This window comes from Naegleria lovaniensis (genome assembly GCF_003324165.1).
Source record: "Naegleria lovaniensis strain ATCC 30569 chromosome Unknown tig009, whole genome shotgun sequence".
NCBI classification, from domain to species: Eukaryota; Heterolobosea; class Eutetramitea; order Acrasida; family Naegleriidae; genus Naegleria; species Naegleria lovaniensis.
The window spans coordinates 414,292-438,282 of record NW_025407831.1 but is presented as its reverse complement, the minus strand read 5'-3'; the positions used below and the strand labels follow the sequence as shown (position 1 = coordinate 438,282).

Genomic DNA, 23,991 nt, shown 5'->3' with positions numbered 1-23,991 from the left:
CTTTGACGAGCAACTCTCTTCTTTGGACGTTTTTCCGAAGAACCTCCTTTTGGAACTCTTAGAGGCCTCACGCTCCTAGTTAGGTCTAGATGAAGGAGGAGTTGCGGTATAGGTACCTGGGGAAGCCTTGGACTTCATTACAGGTGTACAAGGACTCTCTTTCTTTCGTTTCAAATCGGGCATGTTGATAAGGTCAATGTTTTCAAATGCTTTTCCCAAATATTCAAAGCCTTTGCTTATAAAGATGGCTTGGGGAAAATCGTGGAGCGAAAAAATTGTCTTGCTCTTTGCGCAGAAGTCCCTTGAGGCAAAGTGATGAACGGAATAATCACCAGTGAACTCTACGGTCCACAACTGCAGGACATTTAGAAGTAGTTACGACACTAGAGGTTTGGTTGAGAGTGGGTCAATTTCTACAGCCAATTGATAACGAGTATGTGTGGTGATTTGTTTTAAGTAAGAAATCTCTTTTACAAATTCAAAACTTAATAGAAGACGGTCCCGATCAGTACTCCAATATCCTCTTACGTTAACATCCAAAACTCAATCTTTCTTAGCGAGAAATAAGCATTCTGAGGCTGTATCTTTTGCGAGGGAAGTGCTTTGGCAAGCTGTGTATATTGTCAAGAGAAATTCTCCCAAAATTCTTGTGTATATTGTCAAGAGAAATTGAATTTTAAAGTCCAGTAAATCTTCATTGTTTGTGGTAAGCCAGTCCTTTCAACAACGGGCTGAGGAATTCAAAAAAAATGCAGCAAACAAGCGGGATTGCTTTCAACATTTTGCTTCTCTGCTGGATGATCACTGCGTTATCATCAACTCACTTGGTGTTCGCTTTTCAAATATTTTCTCCTCATTATTTGTCAGCTCAGCCAACAACGTTCAGGATGGCGCAATTCGGAGCCTTTTATGTGAACACAAATTGTAAAATTCCGAAGGAGGTGGTTTTAGCATATCCTATCGATGCCTGCTCACCTCTTCAAAATCATTCCACCTATGTAGATGAGTCAAATAGTGAGAATCATTACAAAGACAAACTTGTGCTTGTAACCAGAGGACAATGTGCATTTATTCAAAAAGCTCTTTATGTTGAGCAAGCAGGAGCAGCTGGAATGATTGTTGTTAACAGTGAGAATGGAGAAATGCATTTGATGAGTGATGATGGAACCGATGCAGGCAATTTAATAAGAATTCCATGTGTTTTAATTCCATACGATCGAGGTCAACAAATAATGTATTACATGGAATTAAGAAACCAGGAAATAGAACGAGAGAAACAAAGAGAGGTGAAAATGCAGAACGTTCCAACAAGCCCAAACATGGATAATTTATTCTCATCCATATGGATCAGACCTAAAGTGACTGCTGCATTGGGATACTGCTCTACCTTGGATTTCCACTTCTTTTAGTTGGTGCCATGCCACGCAACCACATCTTAAAAAGTCAATCCATACAAGGACTTACTTTTTGCCTTAATTACGCAAAACCAAACTCAACCGATATTGTAATGAGCATCATGGCGTCTATTCGCTGAGGAGCCAAACAAGTCTTGATACTACGAGCTTTCTAAAAAAACAAACATGATGTGGATTGAATGGACGCTGGTACTCGGTTTGCTGTGTTTGGGGTTATTAGTCATTATACGATGGCCACAACCAACCCAATCAACGAAAGGCAACAACGATGAATACAACAACCGCCTTATTAAAACCCATCACGACGATAAACCTTCCAATGATCTTAAGGTTCAACCCAGTACCAAATTATCGACCACACCTCAAGTTCGGGTTGATGATCAAAACTTACTTTGTATTGAGAGAACGGAGGCTATTCCTTCATCATCATCTTCATCGACATCATCCTATCCTCATCGACTTTCTCAACTTTTGACCGCTACAATTACTCCAGAACTCGTCGAGTATGCCTCAAATGTATTGTCCCGAAGACCCTCCTACCTCGATAATGATGTATGTGGTATTAGACGTGATTCGTACTCAACACGTACACGTTCCTCCTCCAACCATTCCTTCACTTCCAAGACACCTTCTGCTATTCTCAAACCAACCACTCGAGTACGGGCAACCTCATGGTCCGATGGCATGAAACTAGCAGAGAAATCTGCTGAATTATCCAAAAAACCAAGTAAGGATGAAGTATTGAGCACACTTGTACGCTACAAATTTCCATCTCATGCCTAGTGAAATGAAGACCCGAAAATGATGTATGTGGTCTATGCTGAGGTTTTGAAGGATATTCGAGATCTACTGTTTTTGAAAAGTGGATATAAGGGAAACGTTGGCTCTTGGTCATTGATACAAATGACTATAATTCCATTAATGCCCTCATCAATGCAAGTAATAGTGGGCTGAATGTATCGTGTGAATAGATGCAAATATTATATAATTATTGTAAATGATTGAAGATATAACATACCACAGAGAGAGTTCTGTCAATTTCAAAAGTGATTGTTAAGGTACCATTTCCGTCCCTTCTCGGAAGTAGAGTTTCCTCAATAATTCTGTGATTCAAGATATTTGGAGTAGCAGGAGATGAGCATTCCATCATCATGGCCGTCATGCTTGTAGCAGTATTGGTATTTTCAGTAGCATCCAAACTCTCAATAGATGGGGTCTGTGATAGCGCTTGTTCAAACATATCATCACTTTGAGACGACTTGAAAGTATCTGATCTTGCAAAAATATATCGATAAGGAATGACAATTTTCGAGTGAATGATTAATTCAATGGCAGGATTCACTTGCTCCTTCAATACTTGAATAATCTTTGTCTTGTGATCAGAATTAAATATGTATGCAATTACTGAATGATTAGAAGAAGATGTCATGATGTCCTCTTGATCCAATGATCGATTACGGCAATACACAACAAACACGTCGTCACAAAAGCAACTACAATAGATTGCTTCAATATCTTGAATTGTGATGGACAGACTATCTTGGTCAATGTTCTTCTTTCCAAATAAGTAGATCGTAGAGGAAGTAATAGCCATCTTTTTCTTTGAAGAAGATAGTGAAAAGGGATTAATCAATTCTACTTCTGTCAGAAAGTTTGGAGTGTCATCTTTGGAAATAATTTCATTAACAATCAATAAATCGCCTTGATCTTCTGTTTGTTCATCTTTGAGATCCAGTGACATGACTCTTCGAGATTTCTTTCCACAATAAACATCCATGATACTCTTTGAATATTCTTCGAAAACCTCCTCTTGGTGAATAAAAATTTTCACATCAGGTTTCTTGTATTCTATTCGTCTTGTTGGTGGAGATGGAACTTGTTCAATGGTAATCAATCGAGTGATGCTTGGATTCTTTGTAGTTTGATTGATTTTCGAGGTCACATCAACCTCAAAACTTCTTGCAAGTGTCGACTTGGATATAGAACTCAGAGTACTGATAATTTCGGTTTTTTTCACACTCTCTAAGGCCACATCACTCTCACCTCTGACATGAATGAAGAAAAAATTGTCTGAGAATGGAGACACTGAAATTTTGTAAATTCTTCTGAGTGGAATTCTTCTCGTTTTCGAAAAATAGTTTCCATAGCTTTGCGCAAAGAAATTTGTGTGCATCAAATACACAGATCTCTCTGTAATAATCATTAAACGATTTCTCTTTTTAAAAGTCTTGTCATACTTGCTCACTTCATCAGAAAATAGAACATCTCTATCTTCTCCATGTTCGATCTTATCCTTCATAAAATCTGTATGTTTCATGAGTAACGAGTCACCTACAAATTGTCGATAGAAACTTCCGTGTCGTCTCTGTTTTTTACCTCCAAAAATATCTTCGTTTGGTTTCACATAAACAATAATTCCTTGATTCACTCGTTCAATTTTTATGGTTGAAATGGTAAAGTCTTTTAAAAATTGAACAGTGAACGGTTTTCGTTTGATCATGACATTTGTAGATGCTTGACGTTGCTGATCATTCACATGAATGAATTTCGTCAAAGAATTAAATTCCTTCATCAAGCGTTGATATTCTTCGAGTTGAACCAACTCGTTCGATTCGACTAAAAACACAGAAGGTTCCAATGTAAAAGAGGAATCAATGAGCACATCAATCGAAGTTGCCATCAACGATGTGAATGTTGAATAAATCTCTTGATACAACTTTTGCTTATTTTCTACATCCAAAATTAAATCTCCAAAATGTTTCAAGCAAATGATGAGAATTCCATCATTGTATCGACTCATGCACACTCGATAAATGCATGAAATGGGAAAACTGAATTTCATTTCATATTCATCGGCATCGAGAATACATAAATGAGCTGCCGAGATGACCAGTAATCGATGTTGACGAACACCATTCATGATTTGATTCACATGATGCTCAAAAAAGACCATCGATCCAATCATGGACTTGTCCATAGAGGATGGATGATTGTCAAGTCCTCCGAGTTGAGATTTGATAATTTCTTCTTTTCTTCGTTTTCTTTTGTAAACAATTTCTCGATATCTTCTCTGTAGAAGAATGGCAACTGCTTCATGAATTTGTTCAAGCTTGTCATTGAGAATGGACATTTCGAGAGGTGTTTTGAGAAATATTTGCGTCCTTCCAAATGCACAATTATTAAGATCAATATTGAGCTCACTTAAAATGATACGACATCCCTTTTTGATGTCTGAATTACTCCAGAGAGGCCATGTCACTGGACTCAAACACTTGTACTTGTGTATGAACTTGTCGTATTTCATTTTGAAAAAAAATCCATGTTGTTTGATATGAGAGATGGAACTGAGTCCTAAATATTTGACTTGATGAAGAACAATTTCTCGATCGAATTTGAATGGCTTTTGCTCGTCATTGGGTTTGATACAATAAATGTAATGGTGCTTGCCTTTCAGCTTGTTATTCATCAACTTGTGGACGTCTCTCTTGAACTGTTTCACAATGGTTTCCTGTAGTCGTCGATATTCGGATTCCTTGTTTGTGAGTTCATCTTCAGGAAAAATTTCTCTGAGAAGGAATGATGTACTCGAACTCATGACTTCAATTAAATCTTTGAAAAGTGTGTCCTTGTTCTTTTGAACCCAATCCGTCACATTGTACTCGACTTTGGCAGCAAAGTGTTTCAAACTAAATGTTAATCCTTTAAATCTGGAGGGCTCAAAACTTTTAGATTTTCCTTTTAGATTGGTGAGTAATTTAAAGAGATAACGATCATCACTTCCTGATCCAATTAAAAAATCTTCCTCATCGAGAAGTGAATAAATTCCTATAGGGTGATCCTCAATGGTGCTAATACAATCATTGATACTAATGTAATCAAGTTGAAATGGAGAGGAATCAAGTGGTGACGCTTCTTTTTTCACATCTCTCGTCAAGGTAATGTTCAATAAACCATTTTTCAATTTAGAAAGAAGTGCTTGAGAGGTCTGGCCACCAGTGATATTACTTTCAGAAAATGGATCAAAAGAAGTAATTCCTTCCATGACATAATCCTCCTTTTCTTGTTGTAATTCTTTCAAAATTTGTTGTTGCAACTTTTCATTCACATAATTGATGTTAAGTTGCTCCAACGAGTTATCGATTGGATAAATTTCAAAACCGTACAAATCCAAAATACTGATACTCGTGGTATTCTCTTTGGATTTTGGTTTGATTGCCTTGTTAATTTTCGAAATGATCCACAAAAAGAGTCGTTCATAGACACCTTTAGCAAGAGCATCTCTATTATATATTGCTTCATTCACAGTTTGATCTTTTCGAACATATCTCTCACCTGCATTAAGAGTACGTGAGAGAAGCGACTTTTTGAGAGCTTTAGGTTCAATTCGGAAACAAAAAGATGCCCACTTCAGAGCCTCGTCATTGTCCAAAATATTGGCTGTTTCCTTGTGTTCAGATGAACTCTCAATGATTTGAATGTTACCTAAATGTAAAATTCCAGCGACTAATCGAAATACTTCTTTTCGTTCTTTGTGAGTAATTCCTACTGAATCCATACTGTGAATAGTGCTTTTAAATTCCTTACTATCATCGACACCATGAATAGTAGTGTCTGTTGAGTTAAGATAAGAAAAATAGGAGGGCTCATGAAGATTAAATTTTTCTCGTAGTGACTTGTCAGCTCCTCGACAGAGTTGATAGAAAATGTGAAAGTTTCGTTCCTTCTTTCTCTGATGAGTGACATGACTTTTTTCGAGAAGAATAGTAGAGATTTTACCTCCTTCAATTCTGCCTTTAAATCCAAAATAGATGGTGGTATGTTTTCCAAAACGAGACGAATTGTCACAATGTTTTGTTTTTGCATTTCCAAATGCCTCTAGTGTTTGATTAGAATCTATTAAAGTATGTTTAACGTCTAGAGAAGATGATCCATTCAGCGATATTGCTGTTAAATAACCTAGTATGAGCTTACTACTCTCGGTTTTTCCTGTTAAAATTAAATAATTAAAAAAACTTTTTCACGACTCAAATGTCACATACCTGAACCGCTTTCTCCATTCACTAATATTATTAATTGTTAATTAATGACACAATTCTAGACGCAAAATGAATGAAACATACCAATTATTGTTTGTGGTTGGTGAGTCTCTTTCATATTCCTAAAAGCGTTTTCAGCAATAGAGTACAAATGAGGAGCTCTAGCAAATGGTGTTTGTTTGTGATAAAAATGTATCACTGAATTTTTGTAATTAGAAACTGTCTCTTTGATGTCGTATGGGTTCACAGAAACTGCACATATTGTCAAGTTAAATATATAACGTTCGATATAATCAATCCATGAATTTAAAGTAAATACCTACTTAACATGTCTCCGAGATATGTATAAAATAAAGGCATTCTCTTATTATAATCCTTCTTATTGTATCTAAACTCGAGTAATTTTACAATATTCTCTGGTGTTGGATTTTCCAAAAATGTTATATCATCAATGGGATAATCTGAAAGATTTGTTTCTTCTCCCATATTTCTTGGTGTGTTGGAAGCTGCAATGGAAGAAATGGTTCGACTTGGGGACATTGCATTTCTTGGTGACAAGAGTGGCGTGTCACCAGCTCCATCTTCAACCTCTGGATTTTTAGAATTATTTCTAGGAGTTCGTGGTGTTCGAGGCGTTCGTGGAGTAAGAGCCCCAGCTGCCATCATTTGTGGACGTCTTCCATATCTCTCCAATAATTTTCTCTCCTCTCTTGCTTTAGAATCATTAAGGTCATTCACGATAGTACTCGAAAATGTAATTGAAGGATTTGTGTCGTGTAGTGAGAATCCAGATTTTGAGAATAGTGGTGGTACAACAGGTCGAGAAGATGTTGATGCAGCAGCAGTGCTTAACGTTGTTGTTGAACCTGATTTGGGCCATAATTTTCGAAATGTGTTTTTCAGTCGTACACTTTTTGATTCGCTACTGCTTGGTGTGTACTGTGTTGGTTGTGGTGAGCTTGATAAAGAAGTTGCACCTCTTTGGGAAGGTGACAATGGATAATGAGGCATGGAAGTCGATAAATTTGTTGCTACAGTAGTGAATGAGTTTGGAGAAAGATTAGGTGGAGGACTCGTTCCAAAAGAAATAATATCCAATGGAGAATAAGATTGTGACAAACGTCTTCGTCTAGAGTTTTCCAACTCAAAAATAATTTCATATAATTTCGAATTCATTTCATGAATATTGTGTTGAATATCAAATCCTACTGCATCATCCTCTACGGCATGATCGTGATTTGGTATGGGAATACCACCAATGGTTTGAGGAGAATGATCTGTTGTGGACTCTGGATCCGAAGCGTCATTACTCATCACATCATCACTAGGAAAAGATTTTGTAAATAATTTAGAAAAACTGTTTTTTCGTTGTCTTGGTGTTGTAGTCGATGACGTAACAGGAGATGAACCTAATGAATTATTTTGGCCTCTCGGAGTGACATTTCCATGATGATGATGATTATTCGATACTTGTTGATGATTTTGATGTTGTTGTTGTAAAATGGAAGACAATAATGAAAGAGAAGATGTATTCGTTCGTGAGGAAGAAGAAGGATCCCGAGGCGATGAAACCAATTGAGGATTATTGGAAGAAGAAACGGATGATGATATCATTGGTTGTTGTCCTGTTGTAGTGGTTGTTGCATTGGAAGAGGAGATTTCATAACTCCGAAAAGTTGGATGATTGTTGTTGTTATAGAAGGACGGCGAAGTGGTGGTCGATTGTTGGTAGTGAGGATGATGATGATGGTGAGGTAACAACAGCTGTTGATGTTGCTCCCTGATTGTGGAAGAGAGAGTCAATGTGTTGCTGCTCTCTGCTGCTTCGCCACCCAGTGTGAACCGTAAATGATCAACCTGGTGAGGCTTTTGCGACATTTTTAATTATGAATTCTGTTTTACTGGCTTGTAAAGGAAAGAATGAAAAGAAATAATTTTGTGGAAGGATTTGGTATTGAGGTTGTTCTCAGTAAACGATCTTTTGCAGCGTGACAGTTGGCAGCGAAACGAGAACTTTAAACAGCCGCCAATGATGACCGTTACATCATTTTAAAAAAAAAGAACAAATGAATCCGTTTCACAATTCCAAACAGCAACAGCAACAACAACAATTAGTAGAATTAAACAACAAGGAGAATCCAGGGAGGGTCCATCCAAACGTGGTTGCACAAACCTCTGGATTTGCAATACCACAACAACAACCTCTCAAGAAGAACAACCCAACAACATCAACAACACTGATGAATCCACAACAACAACCATCAGTTGGAATCTCCCGACCACTCTCTGCATCATCCCAACCACAACGTGCATCCAAACCACTCCCTGTACGCTCTACTACTTCCTCTCAAAACAATGGTTCAGAAGATGAAATTTGTTACCCTGATCAGCCTCGTAATGATTGGACGATTGATGATTTTGAAATTGGTAAACCACTGGGTACTGGCAAGTTTGGTCGAGTGTATTTAGCACGAGAGAAGAAATCCAAATATATTGTAGCTCTCAAATTATTAGATAAAAAGCAACTGGAGAAGGAAAAGGTTGCCCACCAACTCCGAAGAGAAATTGAAATTCAATCTCATCTCAGACACAAGAATATTCTTCGATTATTTGGCTTCTTCCACGATAAGGATCGAGTGTATTTAATTCTCGAGTATGCTCCTGGTGGAGAAATGTATAATTATCTGCAAAAGTGTCGAAGATTTTCAGAGGAACAAACGGCCAAGTTCATGTACCAAATGGCACGTGCTCTTAAATATTGTGCTTCCAAGCATGTGATCCATCGTGATATTAAGCCAGAAAACTTACTCCTTGATGCTAATGGTGAAATCAAAATTGCTGATTTTGGTTGGGCTGTTCATGCTCCATCCAGCAGAAGAAGGACTTTGTGTGGAACATTGGACTATCTTCCTCCTGAGATGATTGAAAAGAAGGCTCACAATGCAACAGTCGACTTGTGGTGTATTGGAGTTCTTTGTTTTGAATTCTTAACAGGAAATCCTCCTTTCTATGCCAATGATGATAAATCCACCATGAGGAATATTGTAGCTGTGAGATATACATTCCCAGAGCACGTTAGCGAAGAAGCGAAGGATTTGGTGAAGAAACTACTTGTCAAAGAGCCAACTGAGCGTATCACTTTGGATCAAGTTCTGCAACATGCCTTTATTACCAAATATTGTGGTTGTGAGCAAGCATGATGTATGTAATATGATGTATGTAATCAACAACATGACACCAATAACAGCACACATTGTAGCTTTTATTCAGAGTATTGAATTCTTTCTTATCTCTCCTTAGCAGCATGTTGAGCCTCAGAACATGCAACTCAGAGGCATCTCTTTTTCCATTTCCGACGCATGGATCCATAACTGACAAAAAATTGTAGATCTACAAGTGAGCTGAAAGCCATCAGATGCCTACAAGTTGTTGATCTACTCTACTTGCATCATCATCATTCCGAAGATTATTCAAAGAAGCTCATCACGGTTTACCTCAACAAATCAACTGAGAGGAGATCAAATTGAAAAATAATAATTATTAAAGGCTTACAGAATTCTCGTCATGAACAACCCACCACCATCAGGTCATGTGTCTAGTCCAACCAAGGAGAGCCTATCATCATCTTCGGTTGGCATTCCAATTCCTCAAAGATCGTCTTCTCAGGAACATGTCTTTTTCTCTCCTTCCTCAACTCCACCCATCTCTAAGTTATCAAACTACTCACCAAGTAGTTTTCAAGCATCATCAATGCCATCACCCTCAGGAAGTACCAGCTATCTTTCATCCTCACGAGAACCCTTCTCTCCTAATTATGGTGATTATCAAAAACTTTCAAAAATAGGGAAAGGCTCGTTTGGTGAGGTGTATACAGCGTATGTATTGCCACATGAAATTGATGCATCATAACCCATAAATTCAAAAATTACTTACTACAATTGTAGAAGGAACAAGAAAACTGATGCCATCGTAGCCATCAAGTCTATCGATTTAGAAAAATCGGAAGATGATATTGAGGTCATTCAAAAAGAAATTCATGTTTTACTCCAATGCTCATCACCTCATGTAGTTTCAGTCTATGGAAGCATTGTTCAAGATACCAAACTATTAATTGTAATGGAATATTTAAGTGGAGGATCAGTTTTGGATTTAATGAAACCTAATGGAGGAAAGTTTGAAGAAAAATACATTGCAACAATATTGAGGGAGATATTGTATGGTCTTGAATATTTGCATGGAATTGGTCTAATTCATAGAGATATCAAAGCAGCCAACGTTTTAATTAGCGATGAAGGAGCAGTGAAGCTAGCTGACCTTGGAGTTGCTGGTCAGCTTTCAAGCACCGTAAACAAACGTCATTCCTTTGTTGGAACGCCATTTTGGAGTAAGTAGATATCGAAAAAGTCATGTTAACGATTAATTATTGTAATTTTAGTGGCACCTGAGGTCATCAAACAGTCAGGATATACTGAAAAAGCAGACATTTGGTCATTGGGAATTACAGCGATTGAAATGGCCAAAGGATTTCCACCTTATTATGGGGACGATCCAATGAAGTCACTATTTTTAATACCCAAGAATGAACCACCAACATTAGAAGGCCAATTTTCAAAACCATTTAAAGAATTTGTTTCCCTTTGCTTGAAAAAAGATCCAACAGAACGACTCTCAGCTAAAGAACTGCTGAAACACAAATTTATTAAGACAGCAAAAAAAACCACCATTCTTATTGATTTGATTGAAAAGAAAAACCAATACGAGAGTACCAAGAAAGATGCAAACAGCTCATTCTCTAGCGACTCAAATTCATATGCCTCATCTGATGAAGAAGAGGGAGAAAGCAACAGCTATTGGGATTTCAAAAGCACTGTCAGACGAAAGAAGAAGAGTTCGATCAATACTTTGGCAAACATTCACCTTGATTTTGCCAAAGAAGGTGTTGACTTGTCCAGTAAGACAGCTATTGATAAAATATCGAACTTGAATGACAACGATGATCTTAGTGATGGAAGTTCAGACGAGAGCATGAGCGATGAGATAAGTAGCCCTTCAAGTAGTGACAACGAATACCGTACACTAAAAATTGTATCTCCCAGAGAACACAACCACTCAATTTCGCAAGTTGAATTTGTTAGAAATTCCACCACCGAAAGCTCTTCCCATTCAAATGCAGCTCCATTTCCTTCGTCCAGCAGTGAAATTGCAGAGGACGCATCACATGTGTCCACCACTTCCGAAACCTTGCCTCTAACTGTCACGAACACAATAGAGGACCGGTTGGAGAAAGACAAACACGCTGCTACATCGCAACACAAAGAAAACATGTACAACAAGAACATTTATATGAACATCATTGAGGCTAGCTTATCTGGGCATGTGGCTGGCACTCCACATGACTCTGACAAGAAACTCAAGCAAATTGAAGATTTAAAACAATTGTTTAACGACACAGAGGCTTGCATTCCTGGATTTGCAAAAATGTTTGTGCAAGGCTGTGTTGAAAATCATCACAACCAAATGAATTGTTCGATTTCACCGCTAATCATGAAGAAAGTTAGCCAACCAAAAACTGTATGTTTTAGTGATGAAGTGGCAAGAGTGCCGTCGAACAAAGCTCAGGACACCTCTCTACAATCCAAACTAGCAAATAATTTGTCCAGGAGGTGGAGAGAGCAAGCAATAAAACAAAAATCTTCGCTGTAGAGAAAAAATCGTTTTGGACGCAATTCAAAGCACCAATAGTGTTAATCATCAAACAAAGCAGTATTAATAAAGTTGTTTTATGGTTAACTGATCGTAGATGTTAAATTAATTTAAAATTTTAGTTATTCTTCTTTTCCTCAGTGTTAGCAAGGTCAGTAATATGTGGAGATGTCTTCAAATTCATAAGGAAAACAATAGCAATAACAAGGAAGAACACAAGGAATAATCCGACAATAGTTCCAGCTGCAATTTCTCCATCAATCATCAAATTGTTGGTGGTACCATTAGTATATGGTGAGTATGGGTTGTTGGCACTTGAAGACAATGTTCTGTAAACTTCATATTCGCTCTCAGAATTTCTGGAAGAGAGAAGTTGGCGAGCAAAAGGATTTGAAAGAGGAGTAGCTTGCTGAGCAGAGAAGAGACAAATAAAGTCCCCATTTGTCAATTGGTTCAAAGAAGAAGCAACATTTTGAACAATAGAGTCATATTCAACCAACAAATCTCTAGCTTTTGCATCACTACGATGGATATCAGAGAACACAAAAAGATACTTTCCACCCTTTCTCAAGTATTGATTTGGAGAAGATAAGAAATCCTTCAATGAGATAACTTTTTCGGAAGACATGCTGCTATCGTCAGTAATTGTATAAGTGAATTCAGATGGCAAAATTGATTTCAATTCCTCTTCATTTACGTTTGGGAAAGAAGCGCTAGCATCGTTTGCCATGGCTCTCTTCAGGAATGGGAAAGCATTGACTTCATCAGGATTCTTCATGAAGGCTCCCGAGTTCTCCAAAAATTCATCAGAACGTAACTATTGTTGTTTGATGTTATGATAGAGCATTCCGTCGACGATTTGTTGGATAAATTCATTGGATATTGTTGTTGGTGGTAATGAATACTACTTACCTGATGATGTAAAAAAACGGCAACTGTTGATGATTCAGATAACACACTTCTCAATGACGAAAATTTAGATAAACCAAGTTGTCTCTTTCCGCTCCACACCAACGCTGGAACAGTGGTTGCCTCTACGACCATCATGGCGATCACCATGGACACCACCATGAGCGTTGCTACTATCGTTGTTTTCATTTTTTGTTTTGTTTTTCAAAATAAAAAAATAAATTATTGATGATTTGGATTTTTTTCATTCATATCCAAACTTGGGGTGATATCCAAAAATTTTCTGTCGCCAACAATTAAACAATAATAATAATACATTATTAATCAATTGGCTTCCTTGCTTATGATACTATTGCTTACTCCAAACAGACCAACATCACTTGTCTCTCAAGATGCAGGTTGAATGAAAAAAAAAATGCGTTCTAACCTTGCTGAGCAACAATCGCGGTATCAGCATCATCGAAATCTTTCGGACGAGTCTGACGAATCGGATGATGACGATTATATTAAACGGAGAAGACGAGAAAAATTGAGTGATGAGGAAGAAAAACCGATAGCAAAGAGTGATAATAACAGACCTTCACCAGTCAGATCTGGCCAACATCATCCTTCTGCTTCAGGCAATATTTCGAGAAATCAAGCTTCACCAATTGATGCCTCACAATATGGTAGCTATAACAATCAGCCATCTTTCAATAACAACAATAATTATCAAAAACGAAAAAGAAGTGATTCCGAAGAAAAGCCTCCTTCTCCATCGAGTGCCGATTTTCAGTCATCCCTCAAAAAGAAAAAAATTGAACGAGATGAATGGGACGAGGAGATTGAATCATATACGACTTATCGTGCCATCATTTTAATGTGTGAAGAGGATCGATCGGATGAAGCTATAGTATCTAAGTTGAAAGAGGTCGCCGGACTTATTTCTAATGATCTTCAAGATGACTATCAAACGCACATTCCTACAATATCAGACATTGTCATGCAATGGTAAGTTAGTTACACAGGCGAACTTTTTAGAAATATGTAACACTTATGTTAATAGTATTACTGATTTTCCTGTTAAAACCTCTCTATACTGCACATTAGTTGCATTAGTGAACAAAAAGATACCAAAATTTGGAGAGTACATCGTTCAATTAACACTTGAGCACGTTATTCAAAGCCATAATCACTATGACTGGATTCGTCTCAAGGCACTTTTCAGATTTATTTTTGAATTGATGCGCCAAAAGCTTGTTTCTGAAAACGATGCGTTTTATGTACTGGATAAATTCGTCGACTTGGCTCTAAAATATTCCAATGACATTATGGGCATGAACTATATGTACACAATTTTAGGCTCACTTCCATGGGGAATTGAGATATTTAAAGAGAACAGCGTGTTTACTTCGGAGTTGACAACGAAGCTTACTAAATATTTTGACGTTTATAGTCAATTTGACTTTACCCTCTACAAAGTTTTCAATGGTCAAAAAGATTGCCTCATGGTCATGTGGGACCAATTCAGATTCTTTCTATCGGATCAAACTCAAATTAAGGAAATCAAAAGTTTACTTAAGCCACATTTATTGTTTTCAGAGAGCGATTTGGCAGATGCTAGAATGCACAAGATTGAATTCCCTATTGACGAACATCTAATTGACGTTGGTTCTCATGAAAATGTTTCTAAAGGCTGCATCTTCAAAGGAAGACTTGGACTATATGAAGAAATGATGTCTAGCACTCTGCATCTACTCTCCCCTATTGACAGACTTGTGATAGAGGAATACATTACTGATTTGTTATACTTTTTTAATGGGTCTCATAGAGACTGCGTTAGTAGATTGTACGCTTGGGCTGGAGATCTTGCTACTGCTGCATTTACTAACGAAAACAAAGATAACAAACCAAAAAGCTTGGAAGAAAAAGAATTGGCAATTTTAAATGACCTTGATCCAAGTGGAGAATATTTTCAACACATGGCAATTGATGTTATTCTAGGAGTAATGTGCTTGCTTCCATCACCTCCAGTTAAGATACACTTTTACAATGTGGTGGTAATTGGAATGTGCTTACAGAAATGTACAAAAGATAATTTTTCTAGAGAGATAGTTAAGAAGTACATTAACTATGTTTTTGAAAAGATAGACATGTTTGACGATGAATGTTGTATGCAAAGATTTACATCACTCATGTCCTATTATTTGAGTCATTTCGACTGCAAGTGGGATTGGGATAAATGGGTATACATTCTAAGTGATCCCAACTTAACCATAAACAAGAAAAGAGAGCAATTTATTAGATTGGTGCTTCAGAGAACCTTACACGTTACATACATGAACAAGGTTAAGAGATCAATTAAGGGGTCATCAAACCTGACAGAGGACAAATTTGATGAGGACTTGAGATACAACGAAGACGAAGATCTTACAGGAGTACCTTTTGCTAAATTTTTGCCAAACGCCCCTGATGCCAATTTCAGATTTTCCACTGGTAGTCCTCATGCTGACGACTCGTCAAAGATATTGGAAGCAATGCGACAAAAAAAGGATGTCAATGAAATGCTAGATTTACTTGCCACTTTGCAATGTAAAGAAGACAAGATATTGCTATTGGACATGTTTTTGAGCTGCGGCTTGTCTCTCGCTAGCCAAAAGAATCTATCAGAGTTTAGTGACATTCTATCGAGATACAAAGAAGTCATCAAACAACTAATAGACCATGATACTGTCTATCAACGGGTTAACCTCATCAGGTCATTATGGCTGTTCTGGTTCAAGTCCCCCCAAAGAATTATTCTGTTTATGAAGAAATTACTTCTTCAACACGACATTGTGAATGCCCAAAGCGTCGCTAATTTCTTGTTTTCTGATAGCTCACTACTATTTTCTTTTGCCTACTCATGGGACATTATGAAGTCATGTATTGATGCTCAAATAGTTAGAGCCCTTAGAGCCTATGAATATGGCAACGATTCTATTTGTACCAGTGACACGATACCAAAGCTTAAAAAAGATCCTAATGTTCCTGAAGAAGACCCCCTTGACAAAGTCACAGGTTTAGAATCCACAGCTTTCAAAATGTTGATTGGAGAAATTCGAGAAACAGTTTATATAATGACAAGATTGGTGATTAGCAAGCTTCTTAGCTTTGAGGATATGAACAGTTGGGAGTTCAGATATGTTTCTGGACTTTTGCGTGAAATTGCAAGATTTTATCAGTTCTATGTGTTAGATTTTACTGATTATGTGGGAGCTGTTCTTTCTGAACATCCAGATTCCCCAGTGAAGGACTATATCAGTAATTTATTTAATGGATCCAAGTTTTTCAAGCATGCCAGCACGTTTGTTTCAGGTGGATTTAAGGCCACAGTTCCTCGCTATGAAAGAAGATTTAATCCAATTCCAACCCTCAAAAATTACACAATTCTTGACACAAGAAGCTCAATTCATGATTTACTCATCCAGGAAATTCGACGTGTGGAGCATGAACTTCCTGTCTCAATCACTGCCGGCCATCCTTTATGCTCTTCTGTGTTGAATGAGAATTTGGAAACCATGATGCCTGTCATTAATGCCAGCACTACGACCGATAGTAACAATTCTGGAAATCTGGAAATCCAGAACACAACTGAAGCAACAAGACACGTGGAAGTTAGTAAAGATGAATAAAATTTTATTGCCAATTTTCATTTCGCAAGACTTGGCGCCTTTTTCCACACAAAAGAAATTCAAAAATGCAACACCAACGGCCATTCATTCCCGATTGCAGAATGGGAGATGCAAGTCTCACACAACCAGGAAAACTAGCACAAGACATTGAAGAGTGGTGCCGTAGGGAACTACGTTTCAACGATAAAGATATCCCACAGCTATTCAACATTCGGGAGGTCTGTCGAGGAAATATGATTCCGATATGGAAATTTCTGATTCGCTTTGTGTATCATCCTGCAAAGGTTGAAATTGTAAAAAAGAATTTAAAACTGTAAGTGGATTGTTCATGAATTGGTTCATGAATGTTGAATGGCTTTGATTACAAATATTTAGGAGCGGAGTGAAAGTTCAGCAGGCTCTTGAAGAAGAACGAAGAAGAGGCAACAATTAATAAGAGAAATTGAAAATGTAAAATCAACAATTAATGAAATTAAATCCAACAAATTACCGAGTATGGAGGATGAAATTGAAACACTCAGAAGAAAAATCAAAGAATTGCAACAATCTCTCGATAAAAAGAGAAAGGAACGACAGAAGGAATCTCAGGAGAATTATTTAATGAAAGCCTTTGATGAACAATGTAAACATAACATTTCAATTATTAATGAATATAACTCACGACTGAATTCTAATTGTACAAACCTGAGAAATCTGAAAAGTGTAAATATTAATCAAATCCGAAAAGTAATGGAGGACCGATTGAACAAATCATTTAATTTATTCAAGAAAAATCCAACTATGGGCTTTCAAGAAATGGATTTCAATAACCTCCAATTCGATACTGAATATCTCAACAATGTACCTCAATTTTTAGATTTCATATGTGATATTTATAAGGAGAATCTTATCAACTTACGCCACTTTTCTGAGAATGTCATGACGAATCAAAAAGCTGGAAAAGAAAGGGTTATGGAAGTTGAAAAATTACTGGAACTGGAACGAAGAAACCACATTTATAGATTTACTGAAACAGAGTCGTAAGTTGTGCTATCTCAATGATCTTGAGCTTTTTCGACATTTTATATATTTTCAGTTTATCCAAATCTGCTGAAGAAATACGTAGGACATACGAAAAGCAAAACGAAAGCCTTTCAGAAATGACAAGAAGTATGCTGGGGACAAGTCTGTTTACATTGATGAATTGAGAAGAAAGGAAATTGAACTTTGCCAATTCAGAGTTGTTAGAGTAATTTTAGAGGAATACATTGCTTCATTAACACAGGATAGAGAAGAAAAAAAGCTGATTCGACAGCATATGATCCAAAAGCAACAAGACATTCACAAGTTAAAAGAATTCAGAAAAGCTAAATACGAAAAAATTCAACAGCTTTTCAGTGAGTGTGATAGAATTGTAAGGAATTACACAAAACAAAAGGAATACATTAAGAGATTTATAACAGAGAAAATACCTCCTCTTGCAGAGCCGTTTGCTTCCATTATGGAAACACTGGGAAATATCATGGAGAACGAATGCAATTTGGCATGTAAAATACCTCTCGATTATCTAATACATACGGAGTGTGGAGAGAAGAGAGTGTTACGAAAAGATCTCTCGATATTTGTGCAGGATGAGCTTGGAACCGCACTCAAAGAGCTTACGAAGAGTTTGCACTTCAGTGAATATAAGGCCATTGAATACCTACTGCCCCATGTCATGAACATGAAAAAAGAATTGACCTCGCTAGAGAATGAAAAGGCAAACATGACCGAGCTTATCACACACATGCAGGCGTTCGAACAACAACTCGGTGAGGATGTTGTACAACAAATCATTGAAGACAACACTGAATTAGAGCAAACCCAAAAAGAGCATTGGCTTCCACTGATTGAAAGAACAAGACAAGAATGCGAAGAGTTCAAGAGTGAAGCTGAGAATGTACATACTTTATCTGAAGTGTGGCTAAACAATCCAGTTGTCAAGGAAATTGATTGGAAAGAGATCATTTCCATGAATAGTAAAAAATAGAGAATGACTCATTATTGCATTTTCTTTTTTCCAAATATTGTGTAGACCTTTAGGAAGAGTACAAACACAATTACCAATGGTAGTGTGAAAACTGAAATAATGCTCTTGATGGCACTACCAGTATTATCCTCATTTGAAGATGCGTCCAACTGATCTAAGAAATCTGCTATGGAATCTGATGGCTGAGTTTTGTGCGTTTTAGGAAGTGGAGGTAGGGGTGGCCGTTGTGATGGACTGGGAGTTTTCTTGGTCTGTACTTGTAACTGATTTGTGGATAACAAAGGCGGTGGAGGAAGAAATTGTTCTGTTGTTGGAGTTACAGCAACAGATTCTCTCTTAAGCTTATCCAAAACAACTTTGGCAAGCTCTGGATTGTCTCTTGGAGAAATAATTCCAGATGACAATTCATCCTCTTGAATGGAACGAAGATCCTCTTCAAACTCTTCAAAGAACTTCTGTTCTTCTTGATATTCTTTTTCAATTTCCTTTTGTTGATGTCTGAAGAAGAGAGCTTTCTCATGTAGTTGAGTAAGAGAGCATAAAATTAATTTCTTATTTTTCTGCAAGAATACATCTTCAAAGTTAAATAACAAATCTACAGGAAAGCCATCAATCTTTCGCAAACCAGCCAAAAACAGAGCCATGTTGTTTTTGGCATTGCACAAGTAATTACTGTTGTATGTCTTGTCATTCGTTAGAGTAAATAATTGTTGATCAAATTTGACAACCTTTTCCATGTTGATATAATTTGGAAAGTAGAAATGAAGTAAATTGCAAAGAATGTATCCATTTTCAAGATTATAGTAAAAGTTTCTTGAACTTTCTTTCCTTGTGGTAACATCGGATGAAGATGATGATGGTTCCTTATATCCCGATTCTTTTTTTGCGAACTGAATATTCAAAGTCTTCTCAATCCATGTTTGCAATTGTGTTTCAACTTCATAGAATTTATCTTCCTTGATATCACGCAACGGACTTAGATTCATAATGAAAGTTTGCGAGATGGAATCCATCCTCTTATGAATTGGTGTTGCTGGAGAATTAAAATTATTGTTTAATAGTTTCTTCGCACGTTGAGGTGTATCTGATGAAGATGTGATCGACAAAGGTTGTTTTGATGCTACAAAGGTAGTGATATTTTCAGCCACCACATAATCCAGCTCTTCATCATCAAGGGACAGTGTTGGCTGTGATTGCGAAGAAGACATTTTTAATTTTGTTATTATTTAACAATCAGTTATTATTGAACGAATGATTTTGTTTACTTTTTGGTTAATTATTCTTCTTCTGTTCTTGTAATTCTTTCATTCTCTTCTCGGGATTGAACAAGATGCTGTCTATCTTCTGGATGAGTATAGATAAATTTGTTTTGTAGCCAAAAGAATGGTAACCAAAACAACAAGCCAATGCCAAGTCCAATAAAACCACTTTTGTAATCACCGGTAGTAACAGTTTCATTCAATTCCCGAATAACGTTTAAAGTCATGATCGTATGAGAGAATTGAGGAATTAAACTCATATCGAGCTTCCAAGGAAAAACAATTAATCCCAATCCTGAAATGATCAATCATTGTTTTCAATTTTCAAATCATCATCAAGGTTATTAGGATCATGACAATTCTAGAGGGCTGTAAATTCAACAAACTCATCACAGATGGAGAACTCATAGCCAAACCACACAAAAAGGTGATATTAGCAATGGCGCAAGAATTGAAAAACACCCATTCCTTGAATTTACATTTCAAAGCTCCCAGAAAGAATGACGTGCTTTGAACAGTAGTCAACCCGAGCAAGGTACGAAGAGTAGTGGTGATCCAAGTCATTGCAATCTTCTTTTTGTGAAAATATTAAACAAACAGCTGTTGTGAGATAAACTAAAGTAAGATCTTTTGATTGGTGTTCGAGAGGTTGGAGGAACTGCCGGAAGATTCTGGTACAGAGTAAGCCACAGTATCCATTCCAAATCAATCAAAACGTTTACAAAAAATGCAAGAGTTAATGCCTTTGAGTGAAGCTTTTGGTGTTTTAATCAACACCAAATACAAGGAAATTACGAAGATTAAATCGGAACAACACTCACTCTATGCGGCTTATTCATCATGGAATTATTTTGTAAAATCAAAATTAATTCCGAGAGAACACTATGATAACGTGTTGCAGGATGAGCAATTTGGAATCTTATTTGTCTTACTGGACAATCTCACTGATAAATCATCAAATACCTTGAAATATGATCATAGCATTCAATTGTTGACTGATTGTTTTATGAATGACGAAGGTGTGAATGAATTTATGTTTGGAACTTTTATTCATATCCTGAAAAGAAAAATCAACAACGAGCAATCTGAAATCGCTTCTATTCAGCAATACAAGTACTCTATTTGCACATTTATTACTGAAATTATTTTAGGAGATGAATTTAACAAAAACAAACAGCAAGAGCAGAGTCATCTGTTAATACAAACGAATGACAGAGTTTTCGACAAGTTTAACCCTGAACAAATTTCACAATTACTAGATTGCCTTTGGACGATATGCCGTTTTGAGAGTGTGGTTATGGGCTCGAGGAGATGCGCCACAAAGTTGACATCGAAATGTGCAGATCTAATTTCCGTCATTGCTTATTGTTTATCGATACGCAATCATGAGTTAATTTTTGCTACGTCCGAATTATTTATCAAAACATCTATGGAGTTGTTACATTGGTTTGAACCTCACAGAGATTTATATTCTCAATTTTTGAGATACTTTATTTCAAAGCAAAAAGAAATTCAGAAAGTTGTCACCCACCTACGAGCTTTGGAGAGGAGTGAAAGAGAGGAAGACAAGATAAATGTCAAGGAGGGTAAATCCTTTGCTGTAAAATCTCTATGCTCTCTATTTTCTTGCTATTCTATTTATTTGGTGGAAGACAGAGAATATTTCGAAATATTTGTAAAGTACCTCACAAATGCCGAAAAAAAGAGCCCAAGCAAGACGTGACGTTTGATTTTATTATAGCAATGATATTGGAACTTGAAAGCTCAAAAGAAGAGACACAAATGTTGTATAATATGGCTTGTCTAATCGCCATTATTGGAAAATTTAGAAAGAAGGAACAAAAGAAATACTTTACTACATCAATCAAAACTTTCAAACAAAATACCACGCTTTATGAAGCCTTAACGCAACTAACAAATAACAAGCTATTGAGAGTACAATCAGACGAGCTCGGACGAATGTCAGTCTATCTGTACAAAGAATTAGTCACTTATTCGGGAGCCATTCAACAACGAGGCAGTTTCTTGGAGCTACTCGAGGATATGCTAGAGAGCGAAGACACTGTGTCAAAGGCCATTATATTATTTGTGGCAGAAGTGGTGAGACATGACAAGCTACAAGTTTACACAATTTTCAAATACATTGAATCAGACAATGAAATAACCAAAAAGAACGGATTAAGAATACTGGCTGAAGTATTCGACGAAAGAGACGAACAAGCTGCTGATGAAGACTTGATACAACTGGTTACGTCTTATCTCATCAAAAGGTTAGGGGAGGACTTGTCCATACGATCATGTGCTGCAACTGTTTTTTCGCATTTGGACACCAAAATTGTGTTGAAACAGTTACTGCCCTTATATTTATCTAAAAACGAGAAAGAGAGGTCAGCGGCTCACGAAGCACTTGTCAAAATCATGGACAGCAATGTAGAAAACCCCACTGCCTTTCTGGACGTTATTGATTGCATCAAGGATATCATGATTGAAAACAATAAGGATGTTGAGAGTACAAGGAAACAATTAGCAGAAAGAGTGATGACCTTTTTACCAAAATATTTAACACAGCTCTCTCCCTCAGCAACCAAGCTATTAGTTACTAGTACTATTATGAAATTTTTCGAGTTTAACAGTGATCCAATATTAGTGTTCATGTTGAATAAGATATTGAACTTTACTCTCACCGTAGAACATAACACTAACACCACCACCGAGGATGAATATCTGTTAAACACCAAAAAAGAATTACTTATTACTATCATTGAACTGGTACTTAAGAAGCTAATTCAAGAGCATAAGTTGGCACAAGACGAAAATTTAACAATATTTGACGAGTTAGCTCCTCTATTGGTTCTGAAGACTCTTCCTGTTTCTATTTTCTTTTATATACATCCAAGTGAGGACTATGACAATCTATTTATGAAATTATTGAAAATTTTGATTTCCTACCTTAAAGATCATACTGCAGCAGAGGAGTTGCGACGAGTTGCTGCTGAGGTGGCCTCGAAGCTACCACCACGTCAAACACTGCACACATTTATTGATCATTTTGTCAAGTTTATTGACAGTGAAAATGCCACAGACGCTCACCTCAAGAAGGCAAAAGCTTTCATATTTTGCATCTGCCAGTCGATTGCGCTCTATGAAGAGGATCCCTACATTTTTTCTTTTCTCACAGAAGACAAGAAGTTAATTTCTACTTTGAAACAAGTCTTGATGAAACGAACAGATAATGAAGAATTCACCAAAATTCAACAAGGGTGTATGGATTGTTTGAGTATGATCATCAAGTACATGTTGAACTATCCACAACATTCCACATTCATTTCAGAAACAATTTTACAGATACAAGACAAGACTACCCATTCTGCAATCATTCAAGATGACAGCAATACCATACTCAGGATAGCATTCAGCAACATTGTGACCAAGACTTCAAAGATTTTACCTCTCAAACATCAACTCACTTTTGCAACGATTATCATTCCATATTTAGTGAAAATTTTACTTCAACCAAGAAGAGAATCTCTTTCTGGGGAATTATCAATACCATTATTTGCTTCTTCGCTTCAGGCATTGCTGAATATCATATATCAAATCAAATCAGCTGTACACCCATTCTCGAAAATGATTCTAGAAGCTCTTTCCAAGTGCCTCTCTGATACAGATGGCAATATTCGATTATTTGCCCTCAAAACTTTGAGTGCCATTTTGTATGCACGTGAAGACGTTCTCACCGATTATCAAACCATATTCGAATTTGAAATATTGAAGAAAGTGAAAGGAATGGCCTCTATTGAGAGCAACATTGAGGCGAAAAAGTTGGCCACTGAGTTGTGTAAAATCATGGGCATCCAACTACAGTAGTGAATTTTCCTTTCAATCGATAAGAAATTGCGTCTTTCGTGGAATGGCGCCAAGAATGTACAATGACTGAACTTTGAAAAAAAAATTCAAATCATTCACTGTACGAATCGAATGTCGGAAACATCACTCTTGAAAATCAAG

The 23,991-nt window shown here is 36.8% G+C and overlaps 12 protein-coding genes across 12 annotated transcripts; 9 read left to right on the top strand and 3 right to left on the bottom strand.

Annotated features, from left to right (window-relative positions):
• Nucleotides 1-887: 887 nt before the first annotated feature.
• C9374_000217 (uncharacterized protein) lies at nt 888-1,409 on the top strand (the record flags this gene model as incomplete). Its single annotated transcript, XM_044691558.1, has 1 exon — nt 888-1,409. One exon carries the CDS (start codon nt 888-890, stop codon nt 1,407-1,409), a length of 522 nt encoding a protein of 173 aa, XP_044552770.1.
• Nucleotides 1,410-1,580: 171 nt separating this feature from the next.
• Nucleotides 1,581-2,198, top strand: C9374_000216 (uncharacterized protein; the record flags this gene model as incomplete). Its single annotated transcript, XM_044691547.1, has 1 exon — nt 1,581-2,198. The coding sequence occupies one exon, from the start codon at nt 1,581-1,583 to the stop codon at nt 2,196-2,198; it is 618 nt and encodes a 205-aa protein (XP_044552769.1).
• A 32-nt stretch (nt 2,199-2,230) lies between these two features.
• C9374_000215 (uncharacterized protein) lies at nt 2,231-8,329 on the bottom strand (the record flags this gene model as incomplete). Its single annotated transcript, XM_044691536.1, has 5 exons — nt 2,231-2,365; nt 2,434-6,401; nt 6,455-6,475; nt 6,536-6,703; nt 6,775-8,329. 5 exons carry the CDS (start codon nt 8,327-8,329, stop codon nt 2,231-2,233), a joined length of 5,847 nt encoding a protein of 1,948 aa, XP_044552768.1.
• A 188-nt stretch (nt 8,330-8,517) lies between these two features.
• C9374_000214 (uncharacterized protein) lies at nt 8,518-9,651 on the top strand (the record flags this gene model as incomplete). The annotated part of the gene is made up of 1 exon (XM_044691525.1): nt 8,518-9,651. One exon carries the CDS (start codon nt 8,518-8,520, stop codon nt 9,649-9,651), a length of 1,134 nt encoding a protein of 377 aa, XP_044552767.1.
• Nucleotides 9,652-10,015: 364 nt separating this feature from the next.
• On the top strand, nt 10,016-12,154 carry C9374_000213 (uncharacterized protein; the record flags this gene model as incomplete). The annotated part of the gene is made up of 3 exons (XM_044691514.1): nt 10,016-10,326; nt 10,396-10,835; nt 10,887-12,154. The coding sequence occupies 3 exons, from the start codon at nt 10,016-10,018 to the stop codon at nt 12,152-12,154; spliced, it is 2,019 nt and encodes a 672-aa protein (XP_044552766.1).
• A 118-nt stretch (nt 12,155-12,272) lies between these two features.
• On the bottom strand, nt 12,273-13,252 carry C9374_000212 (uncharacterized protein; the record flags this gene model as incomplete). The annotated part of the gene is made up of 2 exons (XM_044691503.1): nt 12,273-12,971; nt 13,067-13,252. The coding sequence occupies 2 exons, from the start codon at nt 13,250-13,252 to the stop codon at nt 12,273-12,275; spliced, it is 885 nt and encodes a 294-aa protein (XP_044552765.1).
• A 226-nt stretch (nt 13,253-13,478) lies between these two features.
• Nucleotides 13,479-16,716, top strand: C9374_000211 (uncharacterized protein; the record flags this gene model as incomplete). The annotated part of the gene is made up of 2 exons (XM_044691492.1): nt 13,479-14,053; nt 14,109-16,716. The coding sequence occupies 2 exons, from the start codon at nt 13,479-13,481 to the stop codon at nt 16,714-16,716; spliced, it is 3,183 nt and encodes a 1,060-aa protein (XP_044552764.1).
• A 65-nt stretch (nt 16,717-16,781) lies between these two features.
• On the top strand, nt 16,782-17,149 carry C9374_000210 (uncharacterized protein; the record flags this gene model as incomplete). The annotated part of the gene is made up of 2 exons (XM_044691481.1): nt 16,782-17,029; nt 17,092-17,149. 2 exons carry the CDS (start codon nt 16,782-16,784, stop codon nt 17,147-17,149), a joined length of 306 nt encoding a protein of 101 aa, XP_044552763.1.
• Nucleotides 17,150-17,211: 62 nt separating this feature from the next.
• C9374_000209 (uncharacterized protein) lies at nt 17,212-18,724 on the top strand (the record flags this gene model as incomplete). Its single annotated transcript, XM_044691469.1, has 3 exons — nt 17,212-17,735; nt 17,792-17,880; nt 17,955-18,724. 3 exons carry the CDS (start codon nt 17,212-17,214, stop codon nt 18,722-18,724), a joined length of 1,383 nt encoding a protein of 460 aa, XP_044552762.1.
• An 11-nt stretch (nt 18,725-18,735) lies between these two features.
• On the bottom strand, nt 18,736-19,932 carry C9374_000208 (uncharacterized protein; the record flags this gene model as incomplete). Its single annotated transcript, XM_044691458.1, has 1 exon — nt 18,736-19,932. The coding sequence occupies one exon, from the start codon at nt 19,930-19,932 to the stop codon at nt 18,736-18,738; it is 1,197 nt and encodes a 398-aa protein (XP_044552761.1).
• Nucleotides 19,933-20,710: 778 nt separating this feature from the next.
• C9374_000207 (uncharacterized protein) lies at nt 20,711-21,706 on the top strand (the record flags this gene model as incomplete). The annotated part of the gene is made up of 1 exon (XM_044691447.1): nt 20,711-21,706. One exon carries the CDS (start codon nt 20,711-20,713, stop codon nt 21,704-21,706), a length of 996 nt encoding a protein of 331 aa, XP_044552760.1.
• A 59-nt stretch (nt 21,707-21,765) lies between these two features.
• Nucleotides 21,766-23,850, top strand: C9374_000206 (uncharacterized protein; the record flags this gene model as incomplete). The annotated part of the gene is made up of 1 exon (XM_044691436.1): nt 21,766-23,850. The coding sequence occupies one exon, from the start codon at nt 21,766-21,768 to the stop codon at nt 23,848-23,850; it is 2,085 nt and encodes a 694-aa protein (XP_044552759.1).
• Between the last annotated feature and the right edge of the window lie 141 nt (nt 23,851-23,991).